We start from the raw sequence: 22,281 nt of genomic DNA, 5'->3' as shown, positions 1-22,281 counted from the left end.
TTGATAACGGTCAATATATAGAGAATAAATAACTTCTTACAAATGTGGTCGATTTGGAAAAAAATAATTGCCAGGTACCCACTCACCTCAAGAGGTTAAAGTGTGTGTTAAAAAAAAAGAAGGAAAAAACCCCAACAATAAATGGGTGTGTCTTAACGAGTCTGAACAAGTCTGAAAACCTCCTCTAAGACCCCACTCCTCCTTACCGCTACTTTGAAACCCATCGCGAGACTCCTTGATCCAGACCACCCAGAATATCAGAACCAACCCTGGATCCAACGCTAGACTAACATCAACAAGACCAAAAGAGACCCTCTGATCCCAGGCTGGGGTCGGTGGGTCTTAAAGGCCCAGCTGCCTAATCTAGCCTAGATCCAACTAGTCTAGAGAGCAGTGGTCCAGATTGGACTACAACAGGCTGGTGTGGACCTCTTCAGACCAGCCACGGCGCAGACAAGACAAGATGCTTTAGCAGATGGTACACGTCTTGGACTTGCCACCTTCCTCTGAGGAAAGATAGAAGGGAGGAAGAAAAGAAAGGTTTATTTTATTTCTTGACAGTTCACATGAACCGTTAAAGAACTGCAATCCATTTACTGAGTATCATCTGCCATAACACTCAGTCCAAACCATTCTTTCATCATTCCAAATCATCCATTGTTCCATAATCATTCATCTGTTCATGAGTTATTCCATCTATCCATCAAATATCCAACCCTCCCATCCTCCAGCGAATATCCATCCACCCATCCATCATACATCCAACCATCCATCCATCATACATCCAACCATCCATCTGTCCACCCATCCATCATCCGTCCATCTATCCATCCATCCATCCACCCCCTCTCCTGTTGTACTCTTGGTATCTCTACCTTTCCCTCCGGCCGCGTCCTCCAGTTTCTTCTTCTCGTCTTCGATGAGCTTCATCTTGGCGTTGTACACCTCCGCCTGCTCTGACCAGTGTGCTCGGTTGTTCTTCAGCCCGTCGAACATGGGCGTGATCTCCTTGTGGAACCTGGAGAACTCCTGGCCAATCACAACGCAGGAGGAAGCAGAGCGGTTCAGTATCGATGGGCGAGTGTATGTTTGTGTGTGTGTGTGTGTGTGTCTGTGTGTATGTGCGCAAGTGAGTGAGAATAATAATGTCTTTATTCATTTGGGTTGTGTGTTTTTAGAGTGTTTGGTGGTTGTGTGTCTATTGGTGTGTGTTGGTGGTGTGTCTGTGTATGTGCATGCATGTAATTAAGTGGTGGTTGTGTGTATGCATGTCTGTTCGGGCCATTAGTGCATGTCTGTTGGTGTTTGGGGGTTGTGAATGTGTGTTTTTGTGTATATGTGCATAAGTTGTGGTCTGGTTGTGCGTGTCTGTGTGTATGTGGTGGTTCTCAGTGTAAAGTGTTGGGTGATTGATGTTTATTTAGCTAACATTCTTTTAAAAGTCAACATGTTCAGTACATCCTGTTTTTCAAACCCCAGGAACTGGACAGCACAGACCTTAGTTGTTCATGTCCACAAATACGCAAAAAAATCTGGGCAGATTTTCGGAATCCTGTATATTCTACATCTGATTTGTTAGGAATATTGTTCAAGATGTGTGTTGTCTATGTATGGATTTCTTCAGCATGCTATTTCAGCATTCAAATGATAACTATCTATTTTTAATAGAAACCAGACCATTGTGTGTGACCTAACATTAATTTACCCCTTTACATTGGAGGGGGCGTCATGTCTTACTGCTGCTAACACACAACCGGTGTTCTCCTAAAGATCATTAGATATGAGGGGACAAAAGGGGAATTATACATGCAGAGAAATCTCCTCTGTGGTTACCTTATACACAAACGAGCACACAAAGTCAATGAAACCGCACTGCATCTTGGGTAGCTGCTCTGCACAATTTCTGTCCATCATGGGCTGTTAGAGAGAGAGAAGGAGAGAAGCGAGAGTCACATATGAGTGAGTGTGATGTGGAGTGTTGTGTTTTAATCTGGAGAGGAGAGAGGAGACCAGGATGGCAGGAGAGAAGACTGAAGAGCAAAGGAGAAGAGAAGATAGAAATGAGAAGAGACGAAATATACATACAATAGGCTGCTGGTCGAGGACACTTCTCTCCAAGTCTCCCTGTTCCCAGAACTCAGCGGCCACCATCAGAGCCACCTGGGGAGAGAGAGAGAGACAGAGAGACAGAGAGACAGATAGAGAGAGAGACAGAGACAGGGAGATGGAGAGAGACAGAGAGACAGACAGAGAGAGAGACATAGAGACAGGGAGATGGAAGGAGACAGAGAGACAGACAGAGAAAGATTATCACCTGAATATGACCCTTTCTTTATTAACACGTTACAGGGGGGGTACTTTCTGAGGGCACATACCTTGCTTTGAACCTCCCAAGGCTTGGTAATAGCCGACAAATCACAGCCAGTCATCATCATCGCCCTGACGACAGCGATTGAGACACGGAGAGAGAGAGAGAGAGAGAGAGAGAGAGAGAGAGAGAGAGAGAGAGAGAGAGAGAGAGAGAGAGAGAGAGAGAGAGAGAGAGAGAGAGAGAGAGAGAGAGAGAGAGAGAGAGAGAGAGAGAACAAATGCACAGTCAAAGAGAGGTGGTAGAAATGTACAATCCAATAGTAGTATTAACTACTGTAAATTTGTACATAGGTTTTTTAGTGAGGAAAACATAAATAGTGTGCACATGAACATATTTATCTACTGATATACTCATCAAAGGTGATATCAAACTCATGGATAACGTCTTTGAAGCAGTGTTTTTAGGTTTAATTTCAGAACCTGTTGTGTTGTGTGTGAGATATAATGGGATGTGTTGTTATATGGGTTGATTTCTACACACATGATGATTTCCTTGCGGGTGGCGTTGTTGGAGATGTATGCAATGGCCTCCTTCTCGTCCTCCATGGGCTCTGTGGCGTTCACGATGTTCTGGAACATGGTTCGCTTCCTACATACACACACAATACAATCAGTCCCCCTATGTTGGAGAGGTCAAATATCGATAGTAGCATGAAACAATGCACAAGATGGAGAGAGAGAGACACTGAGAGACAGAGTAGTAGAGGGAGGGAGACAGGGCGAGAGAGGGGTAGGGAGGAAGGGGGAGATTGTGGTCGAGGGAGGTGTTTTGGACAGAAAGTCCAAGAGAGACTCAAAACGCTTCCTTGTGTCGGACAATAACAATGGAGCAGCAACGACCGCTTTGAGCAGTCTTGCAAATTAAATATAACCCATTCAATTACAATTAGAGCATTTAGCAGACACTTTTATCCAAAGCGACAGATCGGTTAATACACACATTGACACACCGAAGGCAGAGTCAACCATGCAAGGCGACAGCCAGCTTTTCAGGAGCAGTTAGGGTTAAATGTCTTGCTCAGGGACACATCAACACTCAGCTAGAAGGAGCTGGGGATTGAACTAGCAACCTTTCGGTTACAAGACAACTGCTCTACCTCCTGAGCTAAGCCGACCCAGCCACCCATTCACCATTCAGTCAATGAATAATTCAAAATCTTCAAAGTATTTGATGGGGGCTCTCCCTCCTAATTGCACCATGGCTGAGACCAAACTGAGACCCCCGTTTTGAAGCGGACCAGAGTTTGTACGTTTGGTCTGCACCAGAGTTTCGAATGAGGGTTCACACCAACCCAAACTAACCGTACTATCGGAAAAATGCTCCAGGGTTCTATTTAACGGATCAAACAGCTCAAGTGTGAAAGCACCCTGAGTGACTAAACGGCGATCCACCCGCCTGAACATCCAATCACCTGCCAGCATCAGTGGAACACTGGAACCCCATTGGATGAGGACACAGGAAGTAAGGTACCTACTTGAAGTAGAGCGCCAGATCAGTGGCGATGATGCAGACGTCAAAAAGGTGCTGTACCGTCTCGAACTGTCGCTTCTGGAGGTTGCAGAAGATGTTGAGGCTCTGGAAGAGAAACACAACAACATTCAATTCAACTCTTTTTCTTTGCGTATTTCGTAAAAACAATATGTGGATCAATGTGCTTCACATTAAACACACATAAAACAATGATCAACATAATACGACAATACAATGTTTACAAAGTGCTACGATAAGAAAAGTCAAGAAATAGAAACAACCAAGAAGAATGATGATTTAAAATAAGTCACGAATAAAGTGGAAACAACTCCTTTATAAAAGGAAAAAAAGCCTAAAAAGGTTTGTTATGGTTGTGTTTGCGTGTGTGTATGGAGGAATATTCACAAAGAGTTTCTGTGTATATGTGTGCGTGTGTGTGTGTGTGTGTGTACAACAATCAACAATCTACAACTACAATCAAGACCGCACCTCTTCTGCCATGATGGTCTTGCTGAACTCGAGATGGTGTCTCTCCATGATGGAGGAGCCGTGGAGTTTGGCCAGAGGGGAGCCACTCCTACAGGTGGGGTTAGGAGAGGGTTAGAGGAAAAACAAACCTGACCCTCATCCAAAAAATGCCTCAAGTTTTCGTACGTCCCAGGACATGCCCGCTGGCTCCCCTGTAAACGCCCCTAACATTCCCTTCCATTAAAGGGGTGATATCACGCCACCAGGTCTGAGTATGATTAGCCGTTACAAGCCGTTTGAAAATCTGCCTTTCCCATCATATGTTGCTGATCTGTCCGTCATACATCTAGGTGGACACGCCCACTAGTGATGTCACTAGGGCACAGGGAAAGGCCGATTTTCTAACACTTTTAAACCTGGTGGCGTGATATCACCCCTTTAACGCGCCGGTGACCAGGTAACCCTGTTAGCTAATCAGAGGTGATGAATGCAATGTGTTTAACCTACACAGTGAGTCATCAGGTGCACATCAATCTAAGGTGTATTTGGGTTTGGTTCTCCTCTTAATGATGTGCTGTATGTATCCGATGAGATTAGCCTGCTAATATGGCTGCCTCAAATAGGTTCTGTCAAGTTTGAATTTCATTTGATCAAGGTTGTTTGCCAATGCATCTCCAAATATCCGTTATTAAATATGTTCTGTGTGCACACAGAAAAACTCTGCTCAGAATACATAAGCATCTGAGAAAACTGAGCACTCCGCTGGATTTGTGATAAAATTAAATCTTTTGCCATTTGTCAAATATGTAGTATCTATCTATAGGGCGAGACATTTAATACAGAGACAGGCCATAAAGGAGCAGGTAGGGGTTAGGCAGTGAATACAGATACAGGCCATTAAGGAGCAGGAAGGGGTTAGACAGTAAATAAAGAGAAATGTCATTACGGAGCAGGGAGGGGTTAGACAGTTTATACAGAAGCAGGTCATTAAGGTGCAGTTAGGGGTTAGACAGTGAATACAGACACAGGCCATTAAGGAGCCGGTGGGGGTTAGACAGTGAAAACAGAGACAGGTCATTACGGAGCAGGTGGGGGTTAGACAGTGAATACAGACACAGGCCATTAAGGAGCTGGTGGGGGTTAGACAGTGAAAACAGAGACAGGTCATTACGGAGCAGGTGGGGGTTAGACAGTAAATACAGAGAAAGGCCATTAAGGAGCAGGTATGGGTTGGATAGTGAATACAGAGACAGGCCTTAAAGGACCAGGTGGGCGTTAGACAGTGAATATAGAGACATGCAATTAAGAAGCAGGAAGGGGTTAGACAGTGAATACATAGACAGGTCATTCCAGAGCAGGAGGGTGTTAGAGAGTGAATACAGAGACAGGTCATTCAGGAGCAGGTAGGGGTTAGACAGTGAATACAGAGACAGGTCATTCAGGAGCAGGTAGGGGTTAGACAGTGAATACAGAGACAGGTCATTAAGGAGTAGGTAGGGGTTAGACAGTACAGAGACAGGTCATTAAGGAGCAGATAGGGGTTGGACAGTGAATTAGGGCATGTTGTTCTAGAGGTCTACAGGTTAGGTTACGGGCATGAGGAGATCAAACCCAGAACCCTTGACATGGGATTTGACGAAGAGTATTGGGTAGTCATTACAGCCCTTTACATAATTGTCCTCACATGCACTAGCATTTGTATTATGACATTTTATTATAAAGTCAATAAGATAAGGCTTATTTTCAAAGAACCATACGGACGGTGAATATACATCACTTATATGTTGAGGTGCAGGTATGCCAATAAGAATGGAACCCAGGACCTTTTAGCTGGGTTCAGCCACTACATTAACCAATGACTCTGAAGGTTATTTCAAAGGACTTACACTGTCCTACCCCTGACCTGCTTTAAAGATGAGACCTGACTATCCTGTGGTAAGATGTGTGAGTGATGCACAGGGGTGGACTTGCTTGGTCTGGTAGAGGTTGTTGGTTCCTCGATGGTCGATATCGTGGCAGAACGCGGCCGCCACCATGGCGAAGGCATCCAGGTCAGAGTAGTACTTCCGAAGTCTACCCGTCTGGGTAGGGAGACACACATAGAGAGAGAGAGTGAATAGAGATACAGAGAGACACCTATTTGTTTTCTAGCGAGGACAATCAGACTATACTTAATTAGACTATACTATACTAACATTTTTGCAACCGTTGTATAGTCACAACATAGTCACTGCAATGTGTGGGTTTGTTGTGTCATGACACGAGTCCTAGTGAGACGAGGCATCATTCACCTGGTTTTGTTGACCAATTACAGTCAGCGCTGTATTTTGGGCTCACTAGTGTGGTTGAATACCTTGCACATAGTGTTCAGTATAGAGGAATGTGGGGTCGTACCTGCAGCAGACAGAACATGGTGTGGCCCACGTTGAAGCCGTGCCTCCAGTTGTGGTAGGTGATGTCACGGTACCCCTTCCGGACGGTGTACATCCACTTGGTCAGTGTCTGAGAGGGAAGGGTGGGGCGAGAGAGCGGGGTTTGAGATGTGTTGGGATGAATGAGAGATGAAGGGGGATAGAGAAGAGAGACTGGAGTTACCGAGGATGTCTAATTTACAAAAGAAAGGCGGAAAAAGGATAAAGCCTTGAGTGACTGACTGTTCGGACTGACACTGTTTGACAGGTTGACTGTCTGACTGACCAGACGTCTATAAATCGTAGTCGGACCGACTCTCCTGTCCGTCCATCAGTCCGTCTTACTCTCTCAGTCCATTTGTCTGACCAGCTGTCTGTCTGTCTGTCTGTCTGTCTGACTTTCTCCTCTTCCTCCTCCTTCCTCCTCCTCTCCTCACCTCTGCGGGGACCTTGAACTTCTCCACCACGTTGAGCTCGAAGAAGATGCGGATGCCGGCCTTGATGAGGTCGTTCTCGGAGGAGGGGAAGTCGCTGAAGGAGAAGAGGAGCAGGGATTCCCCGTGGACGTCGTTCGCCAGCGGGCACGTCGCTCTCTGTAAACGCAACGACAAAACGCAGCAGAATATGAGCTGAGGTTCCGGTTAGCTCTACCCACTGGCGCGCTAAGCCTGTGTAGGCGACGGGCCTTTATCACAGAGGTGCATTAGCAGGGCTGATGAGAGGTGTATCTCAGTGCCCGTAATCAACAACATGAGATACACCTGTGTGTTGATGGTTTCTGCTTTCTGGTTGTCCAACGTACCAAGAGTTTGTACATCTCCTTCTGGTCGCAGTCCTCCGGCAGGGCGTCAAACTTCTCCTTGGTGTTCTGGTGGAGATGAAAACATGAAACAGTTGTTTAATCATGCAGAACTTCATGTACAAAACCTATAGCTTTATAATGCTAACAATTGTGTGTGTGTGTGTGTGTGTCGGGGGGGGGGGGGTAGGGGGGTTAGGGAGAATGGGTCATGGTTGAGTCCTTAGAGTAAATTAGAATTTTTTCTAGCAGGTGCCTTCAACAACGATTGAGTTTCTGTCATGTGAAGTTCCAATAGAGCCAAACAAGTAACACTTTGGTAACCTAGGAGACAGCAGAAGAGCAGAGAGAGAGAGAGAGAGAGAGAGAGAGAGAGAGAGAGGTGGTAACCTAGGAGACAGACATTACAGAAAAGGAGGGAAGAGAGGAGATAACATTGCAGACAGTAAAGCTGAAAGTACAAGAGAGGAGGAACATAGAGCTGAGGAGAGGAGAGGAGGTGAGGAGAGAAGGTGACCTAGGTAGCGGTGATACCCCAGTAGGCAGGGGTCTACAGGTACTGTGCCCACCAGGATGGTCTGCAGCTCGGCGGGCGTGCACTGGGTCTGACACATGAGCATCTCCTGGGCGATGTCCTTCCTCCACTCCATGCGGTTCAGACGGTCGTGAGTGTCACACACCAGCACGGACCAGCCCAGGAACTGGGTAAGAGCCTGGGACACAGAGCGGTAAGAATAATGTTGACCAGGACAGAAAAGAGTCCAAAGAGCAGTGGGGCCTGGGCCCCGTTTTTAGGGGCTAAAAATGGTTGCGAGCCCAACTTCTTACTTCTTCAAGTTCCTCTACTACCATATTCATCTTTTTAACCCAGTCAGAATCTGCCAAAAGTATAAACACTGAATGAATATAAACGAAAGAATGTGTATCCCGCTAAAGAATAGTCAATAGTAGTCAGGTCTCAGCACACCTCTTCATGATTTTAAGTGAAAATGGTGAAAAGGGGAACTCACTTCTGTGATCTGCTCGTCGTGTTCGTCGAAGGGCTTGCCGTCCTTCCTGTTGAAGAAGGTGGCGATGCCCACGATTTCTTCCTTCTTGTTGACGATGGGCAGAGACAGGACATTCTTGATGACAAAACCTGAGTCGTCCACTGGCCCTTTCTGGAACACACAGTCAAACAATGCATTATATTACCGTTACTGTTTTATGTGTGTGCTTGTTTGTGTCTGTGGGTTTGTGTATTTGTGTGTTTGTGTTTGTATGTGTGAGTGTTTGTGTGTGTGTGTGTGTGTGTGTGTCTGTGGGTTTGTGTGTGTGTGTGTGTGTTTGTTTATGGGTTTGTGTGTTTGTGTGTATGTATTAAATAGAGCAGTTAAATATTTGTACAAATTACCTGGAAGGTGAAATATTCATCTGCTGCTACATTCATCATGTTGCAGATCTACAGGAAATGGAATTACATCACAGGAAGCAGAATTATATCCCATAAACCCAGATTAAGATATCTCTTTTTGAGAGGTGTTAACATTTAATGTTAACATTCAATTATATTATGACTATTGTAACAGCAGTTGTATTTGATACTATATATCAAATGATGATTTTATACAATATTTTATATTTACACAATCATTCAAATATAAAAAAAAAGAGGCAAGTCGTGAGCTTTTGAATAGTCATTTTGATGGTGAAAATGAGAGATGGGAGTTCAGATGAAAAACATACAAATCCGTTCTCAGCTACGTAGGTGGGCAGACCGCTGACGAGCCCCCAGTGATCGGCGGGGGGACCCCTGGAGAGGAGGAGAGTTATCATATTAATATCATATATTTATTTACCATGTCTTTGTTAACAATATTTTATGATAATCCATGTTTTCTTTGATTATGCGAACAGTAGTCTTTGCCATGCATGAAGCAAAATCCTGTTCATTCAAGTTTTTTTTACCACTATTAAAAACATTTGTATACGGGTTCTATTGATGGGTTTACTCACGGTATGACTTTAATTTCTTCTTTGGCCTCCAGCAAATAGTCAATGATTTTGTAGAAGATAATTTCCTGTAAAAACAAAAGGTGACCCGTGAAATATATTTAACTAAATGAAGAAACAAAAGTCAAATCCTTTAAAGCAACATACTTTTTATTCTTCTTTAAGTAATTAAAACATCAGAATTGATATTGTACAAGTAAGAAAGTGCCAGTTTGCCAGTTAAGGTGAATTCAAGATGGCTGAACCCCTGGTAGATGTGAGATGTTTGGACATGTACCCTGCCGTCGGGTGTCTTTGGCCCCTTGTAGGGCTCCACGTCTCCCAGTTTCACCGGCCATTCATCGTAGAACTCCTAAGGCGGGAAAAACACCAGCAAGTAGTCATTTTATTGGTTGAATATGAACAAAATAACTATAATAATCGTTTTGTTGCAGTTCTCTGTCCACCAACCTTCTCCTTGGTCATGTCCAGGAGTCCCACAGTGTAGCGCTCACAGTTGAGGTATGTCCGTACAGTGTACAGGGCTTTGTGGAACTGTCTCTCAATGTCTGTCAACTCTTCAAACACCTTGCTGGCCGACCAGAGTAGCACCTAGCCCGGGAATCACAGAGAGAGGGAATTGAAACTAATTAAACAACCACCAAAAATCTATACTGATCTGACAATTTAACACATAGTTTTATGTTGATGTCAAACAACGCCACCATGTTTATGAACTGATGGTCACAAATACTGAACTTCCAAAAAATAATAAATTGCATTTAAATAAGGGCTTACTGTAGCGTGTGATGTGTGTGTGCGTGTGTTTTTTTCTGATTGTGTGTGTGGGAATGTACCTGACTCCTCCTGGACTCCACGTTGAACATGTAGGCTGTGTGTTCCTGCAGCGCGATGACCTGAGCAAAGTTCATGTACCTGTGGAAGAGCTACGAGAGAAGAGAGAAGCTCTTTCAGAACACATACAACTGCACAGGGACCTTGACTCCCTTTTAAAAGGCCAATGTTCAGAACTTACATGCTTGTCGCCTTACCCCCCCCCCCCCCCTTAGGGGTTGGGACTTTTCGTGTAAAGCAAGATCGTTGGTAACACCGAAATATAAGGGGATTCATGTTGGAGAGTTGATGCCGGTTGTCAAAATGGCCTATGGCTAGTTGTCAGATTTCACATAAGTTTTGACTCCAAAGCATTAGGATAGCTTTTCGCGAATTTAGCAGCGTTTGGATTAAACAACAACATGCCTTTATGTTTTTAACAACTTGATTTTGCATGTCTCACACCACTTGCATCTTATGTTAGAATGACTTGTGTGACAAATCTGTGTAAATCTGGAGGAATTAACCAGTCCTAGCTAGGAGCTAAGAGCAGTGGGCTGCCACAGGGTCGTGCCCGGGAACTAACCCCAGAGAGAGGGCCTCTGCCTTGGTTATGGAGTGTTACCTAGCATGCTCTTTATGTTATGGGAGTGAACCAGAGAACACGGAGGAAACCCACCTGAACTGGGGGAGAACATTCAAACACAGAAAGGTCTCCCCCGGGGTTCTAACCAAGGACTGTCTCGCTGCGGTGCAGAAGTGCGAACCACTGTGCCCCCGTGCCACGCTATTTAGCTACAGTGCAGTTTAGTAGTGTGAGTTTGGTTTAGGTAATGACTACCCTCTCACACTGCTGTTTTCTCAGGAAGCTAATCATCAGTGCGCTCATCCCTCTAGCCTGTGTTATATCACCAATGCCCCAGGACAGGGACAGGGACTGACCTTTGCAAGTCTTTCGGATTAAACCAAGGTCCTTAGCACCTGTGGTCACTAAAAATCCCCATTGCACTCTACTCCCTCACTTGAGTGCCTTGAAAAATGCCATTTATAGTATTATTCTGGGAACATTTATAATGCTCTGTTACAGGATTCCACAGTTTCCTAAAAGAGATTGCACCGTTCATGACCATAATTTCATCCCGAAACCAAAAAAAACATGTTTCAGTGGCCATAGAACCTATTCCCCAAACAAAATGGTCAATTGACTGCATTTATATAGCGCTTCATTCCAAAGCGCTTTACAATATTGCCTCTCATTCCCCCATTCATGGACACATTCACACACCGACGGTGGAGTCAGCCATGCAAGGCGACAGCCAGCTCGTCGGGAGCAGTTAGGGTTAGGTGCCTTGCTCAGGGACACCTCAACACAAGAGCCGGTTATCGAACTAGCTGCCTTGCGGTTAACAGACAACCCGCTCTACCTCCTGAGCTACTGTACCTCAACTAACAATATTGGTTGGGTTGGGAAACATAGAATCTTTAAGGAAACAACTGAATACATTGTAATTGCTGCAGGGAATGGGAAATGGGATGCAGAACTACAAATAAATAATTTACACTATTGTCATAGTTTTCAAAGATTCTAGATTATTTGGATTCTAGAATCCTTTTGTGTGGAAAAAGGTACATTGAATGGGATTATTTTCATGGAAGGGTATCATAGATCCCATCTTAGCAAGTCTAAGACCCAAGTGATATCTTCTAAAAGTTTGTTCCTGTCCGTCTCCGATCTGTGGATTAACAGTGTTTCAGATTTAACACCATAGCGTCCACCTGAGCTAGGGGTGGTGTGGTCTGGTGTGTGTGTGTATGTGTGTATGTGGGGGGGGGGGGGTACCTTCTCATCCTCGTTGGTGAAGGCATCCGCACCGATTTTGTTGAGCACAATGACAACCCCCAGAACTTCTTTCTCGGCCAACAGGGGAAACGTCAGCATGTTCTTGGTTTTGTAGCCTGTCTGTCTGTCCACAAAGTCACTGAATTTGGAATTCTGGATCATGGTGGGTGAAGATGGGTGAGAGAAAGAAAATGACAAGGGGATGTTAATTCCAAATTCTCTGTTTTCATGTTGAACCAAATGAGAGAAGTGAAGTCAAGAAGTGTATCAATAATATAAATGTATTGATATGAAGTATGAAGTAAGTTGGTGCCAATGACAGCAGACAATGTGGATGACCTTGTGAAGAACACTGGTGCCAATATATCTATAATAATTAATTCAAAATATTTTAATATTAATACATGAATGTATCATCTTGAGAGAGCCAGCAACGCTTTTCTTTTTGACTAGAGAGGCAGAATCTAAATGTATTAGGTCTTACAAACATTTAGCTTATATTACACATAGACTATCCAAGATTTAGTATATTAAAGATGATGGGTAAGGCCTTGTATACATACCATGTATATTTTATACAGTAAGACAATAAAAATACGTAATTGATGCCAAAGGCGGTAGAATCTAATTCTATGTAGAATCTCACCTCTCAATGCCACAAACCCAGCAAACATAAATATACACATATTTCACTTTAAGTGCACATTCATTTCTTTATAAATCTTTCCAATGAATTATGAATACATGCCAACACACTCAACAGCACCAACTTAAACACACTTCAAGTGTGCGCAGGGTGCACATTTCCTCTCCATGCACCACAGGCATCAGGCCTACCTTGGTGACGTCTGGTACGTTGTGCGGCTTTTTGGTGTGCGCCGTGTGTCCCACAATTCCGATATCTGTGGGGAAAACAATCTCACTCCGTGGATGCACCAAGTTGGTCTCGAACGGAGATGTTGGCGTGATGTCAAAGAGGTTAGTCGTGAGCTCGGGTATTCCGTTTCGTGAGCGACAAAAGAAAAAGCTGACCCTGTCCGCTTGGATGATGGAGCACACTCTCTGCAGGACCTTGTGCATGGACTGCTCCATGTTCCCCACCTTCTGCATCTCCTGCACCAGCTCGAAGATGACCACCGCCTCCTGGATGGCCGTGATGTCCTTGAACGAGTTGGCATCCTTGGCGTCGACTTTGGAGCCAAAGGCCGCCGTCAGCGCTTCGGCATTCACCTTCCTGTCAAAGTACTCTTTGGCAAACTGGGGATTGTTTTCCAAGTACTTCTCCACACTATCCTTGTCTGCCATCTTGATATCGTCGGTTACAAACCTCCCCTTCGTCCTTGTTTTTTATGGTGTCTTTTTACCACAAAAGCATCACCTGCAGCCAAAGAAAATCAACAGCCAGAGCGGGAGAAACCAGTCACGGCGGGAGACCGCTATCGGCTGGCTGCGGGATGCGGGGCTGAGCAGCAGGTTCAGTTGGCGCCAGGTTGCATCCTCATCCGTGGTCCCAGAACGAGTCAGGAGGACAGCCGGCAGCGAGCGCCGTCAGGCAGAACGGTGGCTTAGGGGGCTTGACAGGATCAAAGTGGCCGCTAATTACTGTGACGTCACGACATTAAAAGCCTTGCTCTAAGCGTGCTTAGCCCTGCAAATCCTCAACACTGATCATTTTATATCGGGTATATCCTCCCCGTCGGAGACAAAGAGAAAGTGAGAGAGAGTCTCAAAGGAGGGAAGTGTATTATTTAGGATTGCTATTATATGTATCACTTTTATCCAGATTTCTTGCTCAAGGATCCCTTCTGGTAGGCTGCAGACATTGGGGATGATACAGTACCTTTAAAGCCCCTGGCCACTAAAATATCCTGTTGGATAAGACGAGAACAATCAAAATGGTCATTGATTGGTGCCAAGGAGTGCCATAATGAGCATGTGACCCACCAATGTGTCACTAAGCAAGGCATGGAATCAACAATGGTTAGCCGCAATTATAAACACACTAAACTGACATCCTAAGCATTTTAAATAGTGATGTTTGCCTGCCAAATGTGTCAACCCAACAATTTATTCAAATAATGCAGCATACAAATCCAATTTCAGTGCAGGCGCACTGCAACCATAAATTCAGATTCTGTCCAGGACCAACAGGATGAAAACATCAGTACGAACAAATGGGCTCAAGGATGAAATCACCTTCCCAACGAACAAGCCTGCAGTACCCATCTCCTCCTCCTCTCCATGGAAACGGACGGCGCTTATGGAGGAGGTCAGGGAGTCAGGCTAAACCGAGGCTACAGGTGTGGTATTGTGTGTTAACACATGTATGTGCTAACACATATTGTGTGTGCTGCACCCCGCATGAAGTTCCTCCCTGGGAGTCAAATTAAACAGCTCTGGGAGTTCCAAGAAGAAGAAGTGCCCCAAAACAAAGATGGCCGTCTCTATTTTTAGCTGTTAGCTGTTAGCCGTTAGCTGCTGTCCTGTCTGGCTCCGGGGTCAGGGCTGATTGGCTTTCCCCTGGCAAGACACCGTGTAGCCTTTCTATTTGCTACCTCTGAGGTGGGAGCTTACGGAAGGGAGTTAAATGTATGTTTATTAGTGTGTGTGTGTAAGAGGAGGGACACGATTAATGAATTAAAGGCTACTATCTTTGGCATACAGTGAGTTGATGGTTCTTAATGTGACTGAGAGAGAGAGAGAGAGAGAGAGAGAGAGAGAGAGAGAGAGAGAGAGAGAGAGAGAGAGAGAGAGAGAGGAGACAGAGATCAACACAGCAACAGCCTCCAAAAATACAATTTGGGTACACAGTTCAACGTATGGGAGGATTTTTGGGCCAATATCAATGAAGCACTGAAAGCACAGAGGCTTTGTGAACACACACACAACTTGCATGGCCACACGCACATAAAAACTTGCACACACGCAAATTACAGTGGCCAGCAAGAGACAGAGAGAAATCAACACAAGAACAGTACCTGAAAAGTTTGTGTACACACAGTTCAAAAGTCAAATCTGTTGTTTCTTCACAATTTTGAATAAGGAGAGAAAGTGAGATAGAAAAAGAGAGAAATAATCACAGCCACCGTAGTTAAAAATATTGTGTACAAACAGTTCAAAGGTCTGTTACATCCTTACCATTTTAATGGAATAGAGAGAGAGAGAGAGAGAGAGAGAGAGAGAGAGAGAGAGAGAGAGAGAGAGAGAGAGAGAGAGAGAGAGAGAGAGAGAAATCAACACAGCAACAGCCAAAAAACTTGTGTACACAACTGCTTGGGAGGCTGTTTAGGACAATATTATTGAAGCACTTGCACACACACAAAGTTTCAACAAACTTGTGTTGAATACTCAACAAATTACTTCTTCCAAAGGGAAATTGGCATTTCAATTGGAGATAAAATTTATTTTTTGTAATTATTCTGCTGGCCTCTCTCCTTTGCTCTCCCGCTCCGGAAAACCTTGACATGCTCCGCACACCATACTACCCTGTATAAACAACTGATTCTCTCCATAACCCTTAAATATATCAAATTGGCCTACACCTTCTGACATTTTGTTCTGAAACGTTGTGATTATTGTGGCAACTGGATGGAATTCTACTCTGGTTGTTCTCTATTGGCTGTCAGGGAGTGGTTTCTTAGGCTTGGTTATGCAAGAGCCCCAGATGTTTTCTGTTCTTCAACAAGAGGCCCCTGAGGCTGTGCCCCCCCTTAAGGTGTATGTTGATGATGATGTGGGATTGATTAGGGGCCTGGACACCTTGGTGTTAGCAATTCCATGGACAGCACTAACCAAGCATGAAACAAAAATAGTGGAGGAATATTATTTAATTGTTGTTATCTTTTTAAATATGCAACAAGATGGCTGTGATGTTGCCATGTTGTGCCCTAAACCTTTCTAATTTGGGTTAGGGGTCACAGTTCCTCTTCTGTCTGTTTTAAAGTCTCCAAGGCTCCCAAATATAAAGACTTGTAAAGATCCCCCAACAGGGTTCCTATTCCACCTGGGGGGATAAAGATAAAGCTTGCAGTCAGGTACTTGGTTAGATACAAATACATTGTACTACATAAATACAATGTAAATGAGCTAGACGGTTATTATGTTGTGAATGTTTAGGATCCCCCCTGCTATTATGTGGTGAAGGTGGGGGGGGGGGGGGGGGGGGGGGGGGGGGGGGGGGGGGGGTCATTATAACAATCCTGATTGTAATCTCTCTGTCTCGCCCTCTATGTCCCCCTCTGGCTCACTCCCTATCTTTCTTTCTCTCTCTATCTCACCTTCTGTCTCTGCCTGTCTTGCTCTGTCTCTCGCCATCATGACGACAGACACACATTGAAGGCTCAAACTCCAGGCTATCAATAAATAACGATCAATGATACAACAGTAATCATTTACATGTACTTTGTGCACTTTTGGTCGATTGTCTCCGACGTTGATTACTCACTGAATAAAAAAGATTTCTCACCCCTCCAGCAAATAACAGTGGAAAGTTTAATAAACAATGAAATAGGTTATAGATAATTTACCACAGTGTCCTCTCTGTTTCCCAGTGCTGCACTGTTTTTGGGGATTTTCAAGCAGCTGTCAGCATTTTGGCTGGTCCAACTGTGCTTTGATAACATTTGACAAAGTAGTCAAGCTATTACATTAGAACCATGAGACTCTACTCCGAAACACAACCTAATCAAAACAGGGTGGTTTGAGCAAAGATGCTGACCGCAGCTCTAAGTTGCAGTTAGAAGCACATTGTGGACTTGTTTTGTAAAGGGATAATTCAAATATACAAATACTTTGATTAACATTTTATTTTATCCACACACAAGCTCATGTTAACATCAGCCTGGCTCAGTAAAAAAGCAAAACCAGGCATGTGGGAGTGTTTGTGTGTGTATTTAAATGTGTTTAAGAGTGCAGGGACGTGCAATTTTGTGAGTGCATGTGTGGGATATGCTTATATACAGATTAGAGTAGAGTAGCAACGAGTAGAATGTCACAAAATTAAATAGTATAGATGGGTCAAATCAAGACTTTCAGTACAAAGCCCACTGTAGATAAACACCCACACACACACACACCCACACCCACACACCCCTCCCCCCCCCACACACACACACACACACTTCATTCCCGTTGTTTGCTCTGGGAGAACCTTGATGAGTGTGTGTTTCGTAAGCTCGACCAGCCCCCATTGATTAAACACCCCTTGACGGGCAGTTGTGTGTGTTTGTGTGTGTAGGGGAGTGGGATGGGGTTGGGGTATGTTCGTTGAATGAATAAATGCTATGAATGCCATGAATGCTAAACTCAACAATCAGTAGCTCTAGGGGCCGCAGTCATGTAAATATATGGCTGGCCCCTGGGAGGGGCCGGGCTGGTCAGTAATCTGATCATCTGACGTATTACATCTGTTCCTTTTCTATTCCTCTTCTATTATTTTGCGCCCATTTTTGGCTTTCTCTCTCCTCACCCTTTTTTCCTCTGTCTCCCTTCTCTATTCTCCCCCTCTATTTATCTTCTTCTGTTACTTCTCTCTCTCTCCCTCCGTCTCTTCTCTCTCTCTCCATTTGTGGGTTGGGGGAGGGGGGTGGATAGATGGGGGGATGATTGGGGGTGTGGAGGGAGATGGGGGAGATCTGGGGGTAGATGGGCGAGGTCTGGGGATAGATGGGCGAGGTCTGGGGATAGATGGGGGAGGTCTTGGGGAAGATGGGGGAGGTCTGGGGGTAGATTGGGGAGGTCTGGGTATAGAAGGGAGGGTCTGTTATGCAACGGGAGTGGGGCTGCTGTATATAAAGTCAGCAGCAGATCAGACCGCACAGGAGTGATCCCGACCTTTCTTCTTCTAGCTCAAACGTGACAACGAGGTATGCATTTTGATTGGAATAACCCTCAACCGTTTAGATCGATGTCTTTCAGCATGTATTTACGCAAAAGCCGTTGAGTGTCTTCAAACTTTTTTTCTGGAAACCTTCAGTTGTAAATGCAGAGCCTGGGAAACGTTTTACGTGGACAGTTTTTTTTTTTAGTTTGGTTTGACGGTAGGACAGTCATAGTTCAGCAACCCAGTGAATTTGTGATTTAATGTTTAATTTCTCTCTCTCTCTTTCTCCCACTTTTTTTCTCTATTACTTTCCCTCCATTATTTTGGTCCTCTACCCCTTTTTCCTCTCTTCCTTCTCAATCTTCTACCTTATTTTTCATCTCATCCATCTCCCTCTCTCGGTCTCTTCTATCTCTATCTCTGTATCTCTCTCTATCTCCCAGTCTCCATTCCCTCCCTCTCCTCTTCTCTCTCCCTCTCTGTGGTGCAGAATGCTGCGTTGGTTTGTAACGTTGTGCTTGATGGCGGTGTGCTGGGCGCAGGACTGTCAGGTGGCCAACGTCCAGGTCATGCCGAACTTTGACCGATCCCGGGTGAGTTCCAACACACATGCTGCAGCAGTGGTTTCCAATCTGTGGCAGCCGAGCCCACGTGGTTTCAGACTCGTGCACTGTAGCTATTCAATGGCGGACTTTTGATTATAAAAAACTAAAATAATCATTTTAAAAAGCTCTTATAAAAAACATACATATGACATGAAAAGACCAAATACTGAGGCGTAGCTAAAGAGCTAGGGAGACATCAATACAACAATCTTGGGTCTGAATTTTTACTTTTAGATTATATTGAAACAATATATTGAGGATCTCTCAATTTTGAGTTTGCAGATTAGGAATTAAGGTTTTTAAACATTGATTAAAGATTGAATTGATCGCTTAGAACCCAAATTATTTTTGAGACAGATAGTCAGGCAGACAAGCAGACAGAAGGAAATCAGCTGAGACTGACTTGGGACACATGGTCTGTGGGGGGTAGGGAATGGGACTTGTAGTTCACCTAACACACCACAGTTGTTAAATTCGAACTCACACAAACACAAACATAGCGTTAAAACATGCTTATTATCTTTAAATATTGTTCACGTTTATAGAACATTGGTCAAAAGAAATTGGCTAAGAAATAACTATAAGCTAGATAAGCATTTTTCGTTAATTCAATAGCAAATGAAGCATTGTATATCCTATGGATTATTAAGTATTGTATCTAACTTTGATAACAAATATTTTATTTTACTTTGATAATTAGTATTGTACATTACTTTGATAATAAGTAATGTACATCAATTTGATAGTATTTGTACGTCTTTAACTAAGTCGCAATAATTTCCATGAGATGGCAAAACAAACGGAAATGAAAATAATGGCGTCTCTCTCTTTTCGTGACCTTTGCACTACCTCTCCTCTGCAGTACGTGGGAACTTGGTACGCCGTGGCCAAGAAGGACCCCGTGGGCCTGTTCCTCCGGGATAACATCGTGGCTACCTTCGCCATTAGGGAGGACGGCACAATGACCGCCAGCGCGGAAGGCCGAGTCATCATCCTCAAGTAGGTTGATGACTATCAGGGCAGGACGACCATCGAATGGTTTTCCTGGTTCATTAGTTTGTAACACGGGAGTAGTACTGGATAGTTCACCTCTCCTAACTTGTTAACCCTCTATTCTACCCTCATGTCCTGTCTGGGATCAATACAGTTCATCTCATCTCAATTATTCATCACTCTAACCCCCATCTCACAAACTACCTACAACTTCTCCCTGCTACCCATGTTACCGCTCTCTGCCCTCTCCTGCACCTCCTCACCTCTCTCACCCCCTGTCCCCCTCCTCCAGTAACTGGGAGCTGTGCGCTAAGATGTTCGCCACCTTCGAGGACACCCCAGACCCCGCCAAGTTCAAGATGAAGTACTGGGGCGCAGCCACCCACCTCCAGACCGGAGGTAAGAGCTTGTTCATACAGTCTGAGTTAGCTAGCTAACCGTTAGATAGAATGGTCTAAAAGATAGTTCTCTGAGTGTCAAGTAGCTAGGAGACCATTAGCTAGCTGACAGGCGCTAGCAGAGTTGACATTTGTTTAAAAATGAGCGATTTCTGGGTGTCAACATGCTCTTTAACCCTTCCATGATTGCTCTGTTCCTGCCCCCCTACAGATGACTTGCACTGGGTGATCGACACCGATTACGAAAACTACGCCGTCCACTACTCGTGCCGGGAGATCGACTACGACGGCACCTGCCTGGACGGATACTCCCTCATCTTCTCCCGCCACCCCACTGGCCTGCGGGCTGAGGACCAGCGCATCGTGACTCAGAGGAAGACGGAACTCTGTCTGCTTGGCAAATACAGACGCGTCGAGCACAACGGTATGTACAGTCGCAGACTTTCGATTTGGCAGGCGGCGGAACCATGTTGGCACTGACTCTTAATGGGTTAACACCTAACAGTTATTAATTATATTTTAATTTAAAAGATATAGGAAATTGTACTGTCAACTCTCAAATTGCTCATCGATTATCTTACTGATTTCATGATTCATGCAAGGATGATATTATCATTTTAATTATTACAAAGTAGATCTTTGTACGAGTTCCATTGCATTGAATGTGGTTTTTCTTTTTTTTACAGGTTATTGCCAGATAGGACCGGAGGCTTAAAAGTACAAATAAACATATCAATAATATAACATAAGGACAAAGGGGAGCTATGTCGCTGGTCAGTAGTGGTCAATACTCACAATACTACTGGTTGCGTGTTTATTTCTTTAACACTTTTCACCAGCAGAAGTAGAACTTTGACCTTCAACATAGGTTTTAAGAACATTATTTCAACCGGAGAGACTCTTTCCTGCTTCTGGAATGTCACTTTATACCTCAATAGCGATACACAGATCTTAAAGCTCAGACATGGACAGTATATACCTAAAATACTTCACTCTTACTTACGTAGTGAATGTTTACTGTTGGTTCTTTTGTAGCAGTTTTGGGTCAGCCGTACTTCCTTGTGAAATAAAATATTATCACCAAACTGCTTCCTGATTGATTGATTGGAGTGCCTTCTTACCGTTTTTTTTTTCATTTGAAAATGCCCATGCATTATAAAGGGGGGCCTTCATGGAATAACTCATTAAACCTTGTGGTTAAATCATTTACGGTAGAATGTGGCCTCAAAAATCTAGATGTACAAAGTCAAAAAGATCTTCAGTTCTTTACCATTTAATTTAGAAATATTAGGCTAATATCTGGGATAAACCTACAAGCAAGATGACTTGGCAAAGAAAATGTATACTGTGAAGATGTGAATGGCATCTTCACTGGGTTAAACCATGTTTTAAAAGATGCACATGTTCCTGTCCGGCTGTTAGCCGTAATAGTCTGCAGCTGTGGCTCATAGGTTAATTAAGCCACACCCATTCTGGTGCTCCTTAAGAGGGCCAGAGTTCTAGATTGGGGGAGGCTGGAGTTGTGCAAGTGAATTGACTGTTGTGCTATTGTTTGTTTTAAGTAAAAAATGTGCTTTATACCAACAACATTGTGCGTCAAGGAAACTCTTTCTCACATTTGGTGGCAGTGGTGGGATGAGTCCTCTAGCCGAGTGGAGGGGACCCACATTTCGATAAACATTGTTCAAGGAGCTTCAAGTTGGACCGCAGTGAAAGGTGAGCAGGTAGACAAAGAGACCTGCTAGGAGAAGAGATCACTGGTGGAGTTGAACTGCTGTCCTGTGGGGTTGGCCAGAGCCTGAAGGAGGAATAGCTTTGGAACCCCTTGTTGCTGACGTGAGCCTTGTGGGGAGCTATCGCCAAGCCTTGACAGAACAGCAGTGGCGGAGGACAGCAACGGCTGAGGACTTCCTGATGAGATCCAGTGGTGGACCAGTCTGCGGCCCAGGGAAAGGGCCGGTGCTTGCTCGGAGGCCAAGTTATCTGCTGGTACTGCAGAGGCCTGAGCGGATTTTGCAGTTGGTCTGGAGGTCTGGATGGAAGAAGTCTCAGAGCTGGGCTGTTTACTGTGAAGAGTGCAGTGTTTGGCCAAGAAGGAGTGATCTTGGAATGAAGATTGGAGGTCACCTGAGAGTCTTTTTGAACTGTTTATTTAGCACAAATGACTTACCACACAATATTTTACCTTTTTTATCTACTGCGCTTGAAACTGTGTTTGCAAGCTTAAAAGAGGGGGAAGGTAATGTGAAGATGTGAATGGCATCTTCACTGGGTTAAACCATCTTTTAAAAGATGCACAT

At 44.4% G+C, this 22,281-nt stretch overlaps 2 protein-coding genes across 2 annotated transcripts; one reads left to right on the top strand and one right to left on the bottom strand.

The window, feature by feature from the left end:
• Positions 1 to 468: 468 nt before the first annotated feature.
• pde6c (phosphodiesterase 6C, cGMP-specific, cone, alpha prime) lies at positions 469 to 13,469 on the bottom strand (the record flags this gene model as incomplete). The annotated part of the gene is made up of 22 exons (XM_079757268.1): positions 469 to 506; positions 876 to 1,029; positions 1,834 to 1,917; positions 2,086 to 2,160; positions 2,376 to 2,439; positions 2,852 to 2,959; positions 3,846 to 3,946; positions 4,331 to 4,418; positions 6,281 to 6,390; positions 6,704 to 6,811; positions 7,158 to 7,313; positions 7,523 to 7,588; positions 8,089 to 8,232; positions 8,530 to 8,679; positions 8,913 to 8,960; positions 9,245 to 9,311; positions 9,515 to 9,579; positions 9,789 to 9,863; positions 9,962 to 10,102; positions 10,348 to 10,437; positions 12,165 to 12,317; positions 13,002 to 13,469. The coding sequence occupies 22 exons, from the start codon at positions 13,467 to 13,469 to the stop codon at positions 469 to 471; spliced, it is 2,553 nt and encodes an 850-aa protein (XP_079613394.1).
• Positions 13,470 to 18,476: 5,007 nt separating this feature from the next.
• rbp4 (retinol binding protein 4, plasma) lies at positions 18,477 to 20,741 on the top strand (the record flags this gene model as incomplete). Its single annotated transcript, XM_079757540.1, has 5 exons — positions 18,477 to 18,578; positions 19,453 to 19,589; positions 19,876 to 19,982; positions 20,193 to 20,405; positions 20,668 to 20,741. 5 exons carry the CDS (start codon positions 18,477 to 18,479, stop codon positions 20,694 to 20,696), a joined length of 588 nt encoding a protein of 195 aa, XP_079613666.1. The 3' UTR covers positions 20,697 to 20,741.
• Positions 20,742 to 22,281: the final 1,540 nt, after the last annotated feature.

The sequence above is a fragment of the Pollachius pollachius genome (genome assembly GCF_949987615.1).
Source record: "Pollachius pollachius genome assembly, chromosome: 19".
Taxonomy (NCBI): Eukaryota; Metazoa; Chordata; class Actinopteri; order Gadiformes; family Gadidae; genus Pollachius; species Pollachius pollachius.
This window is presented reverse-complemented; position numbering and strand designations above follow the sequence as displayed.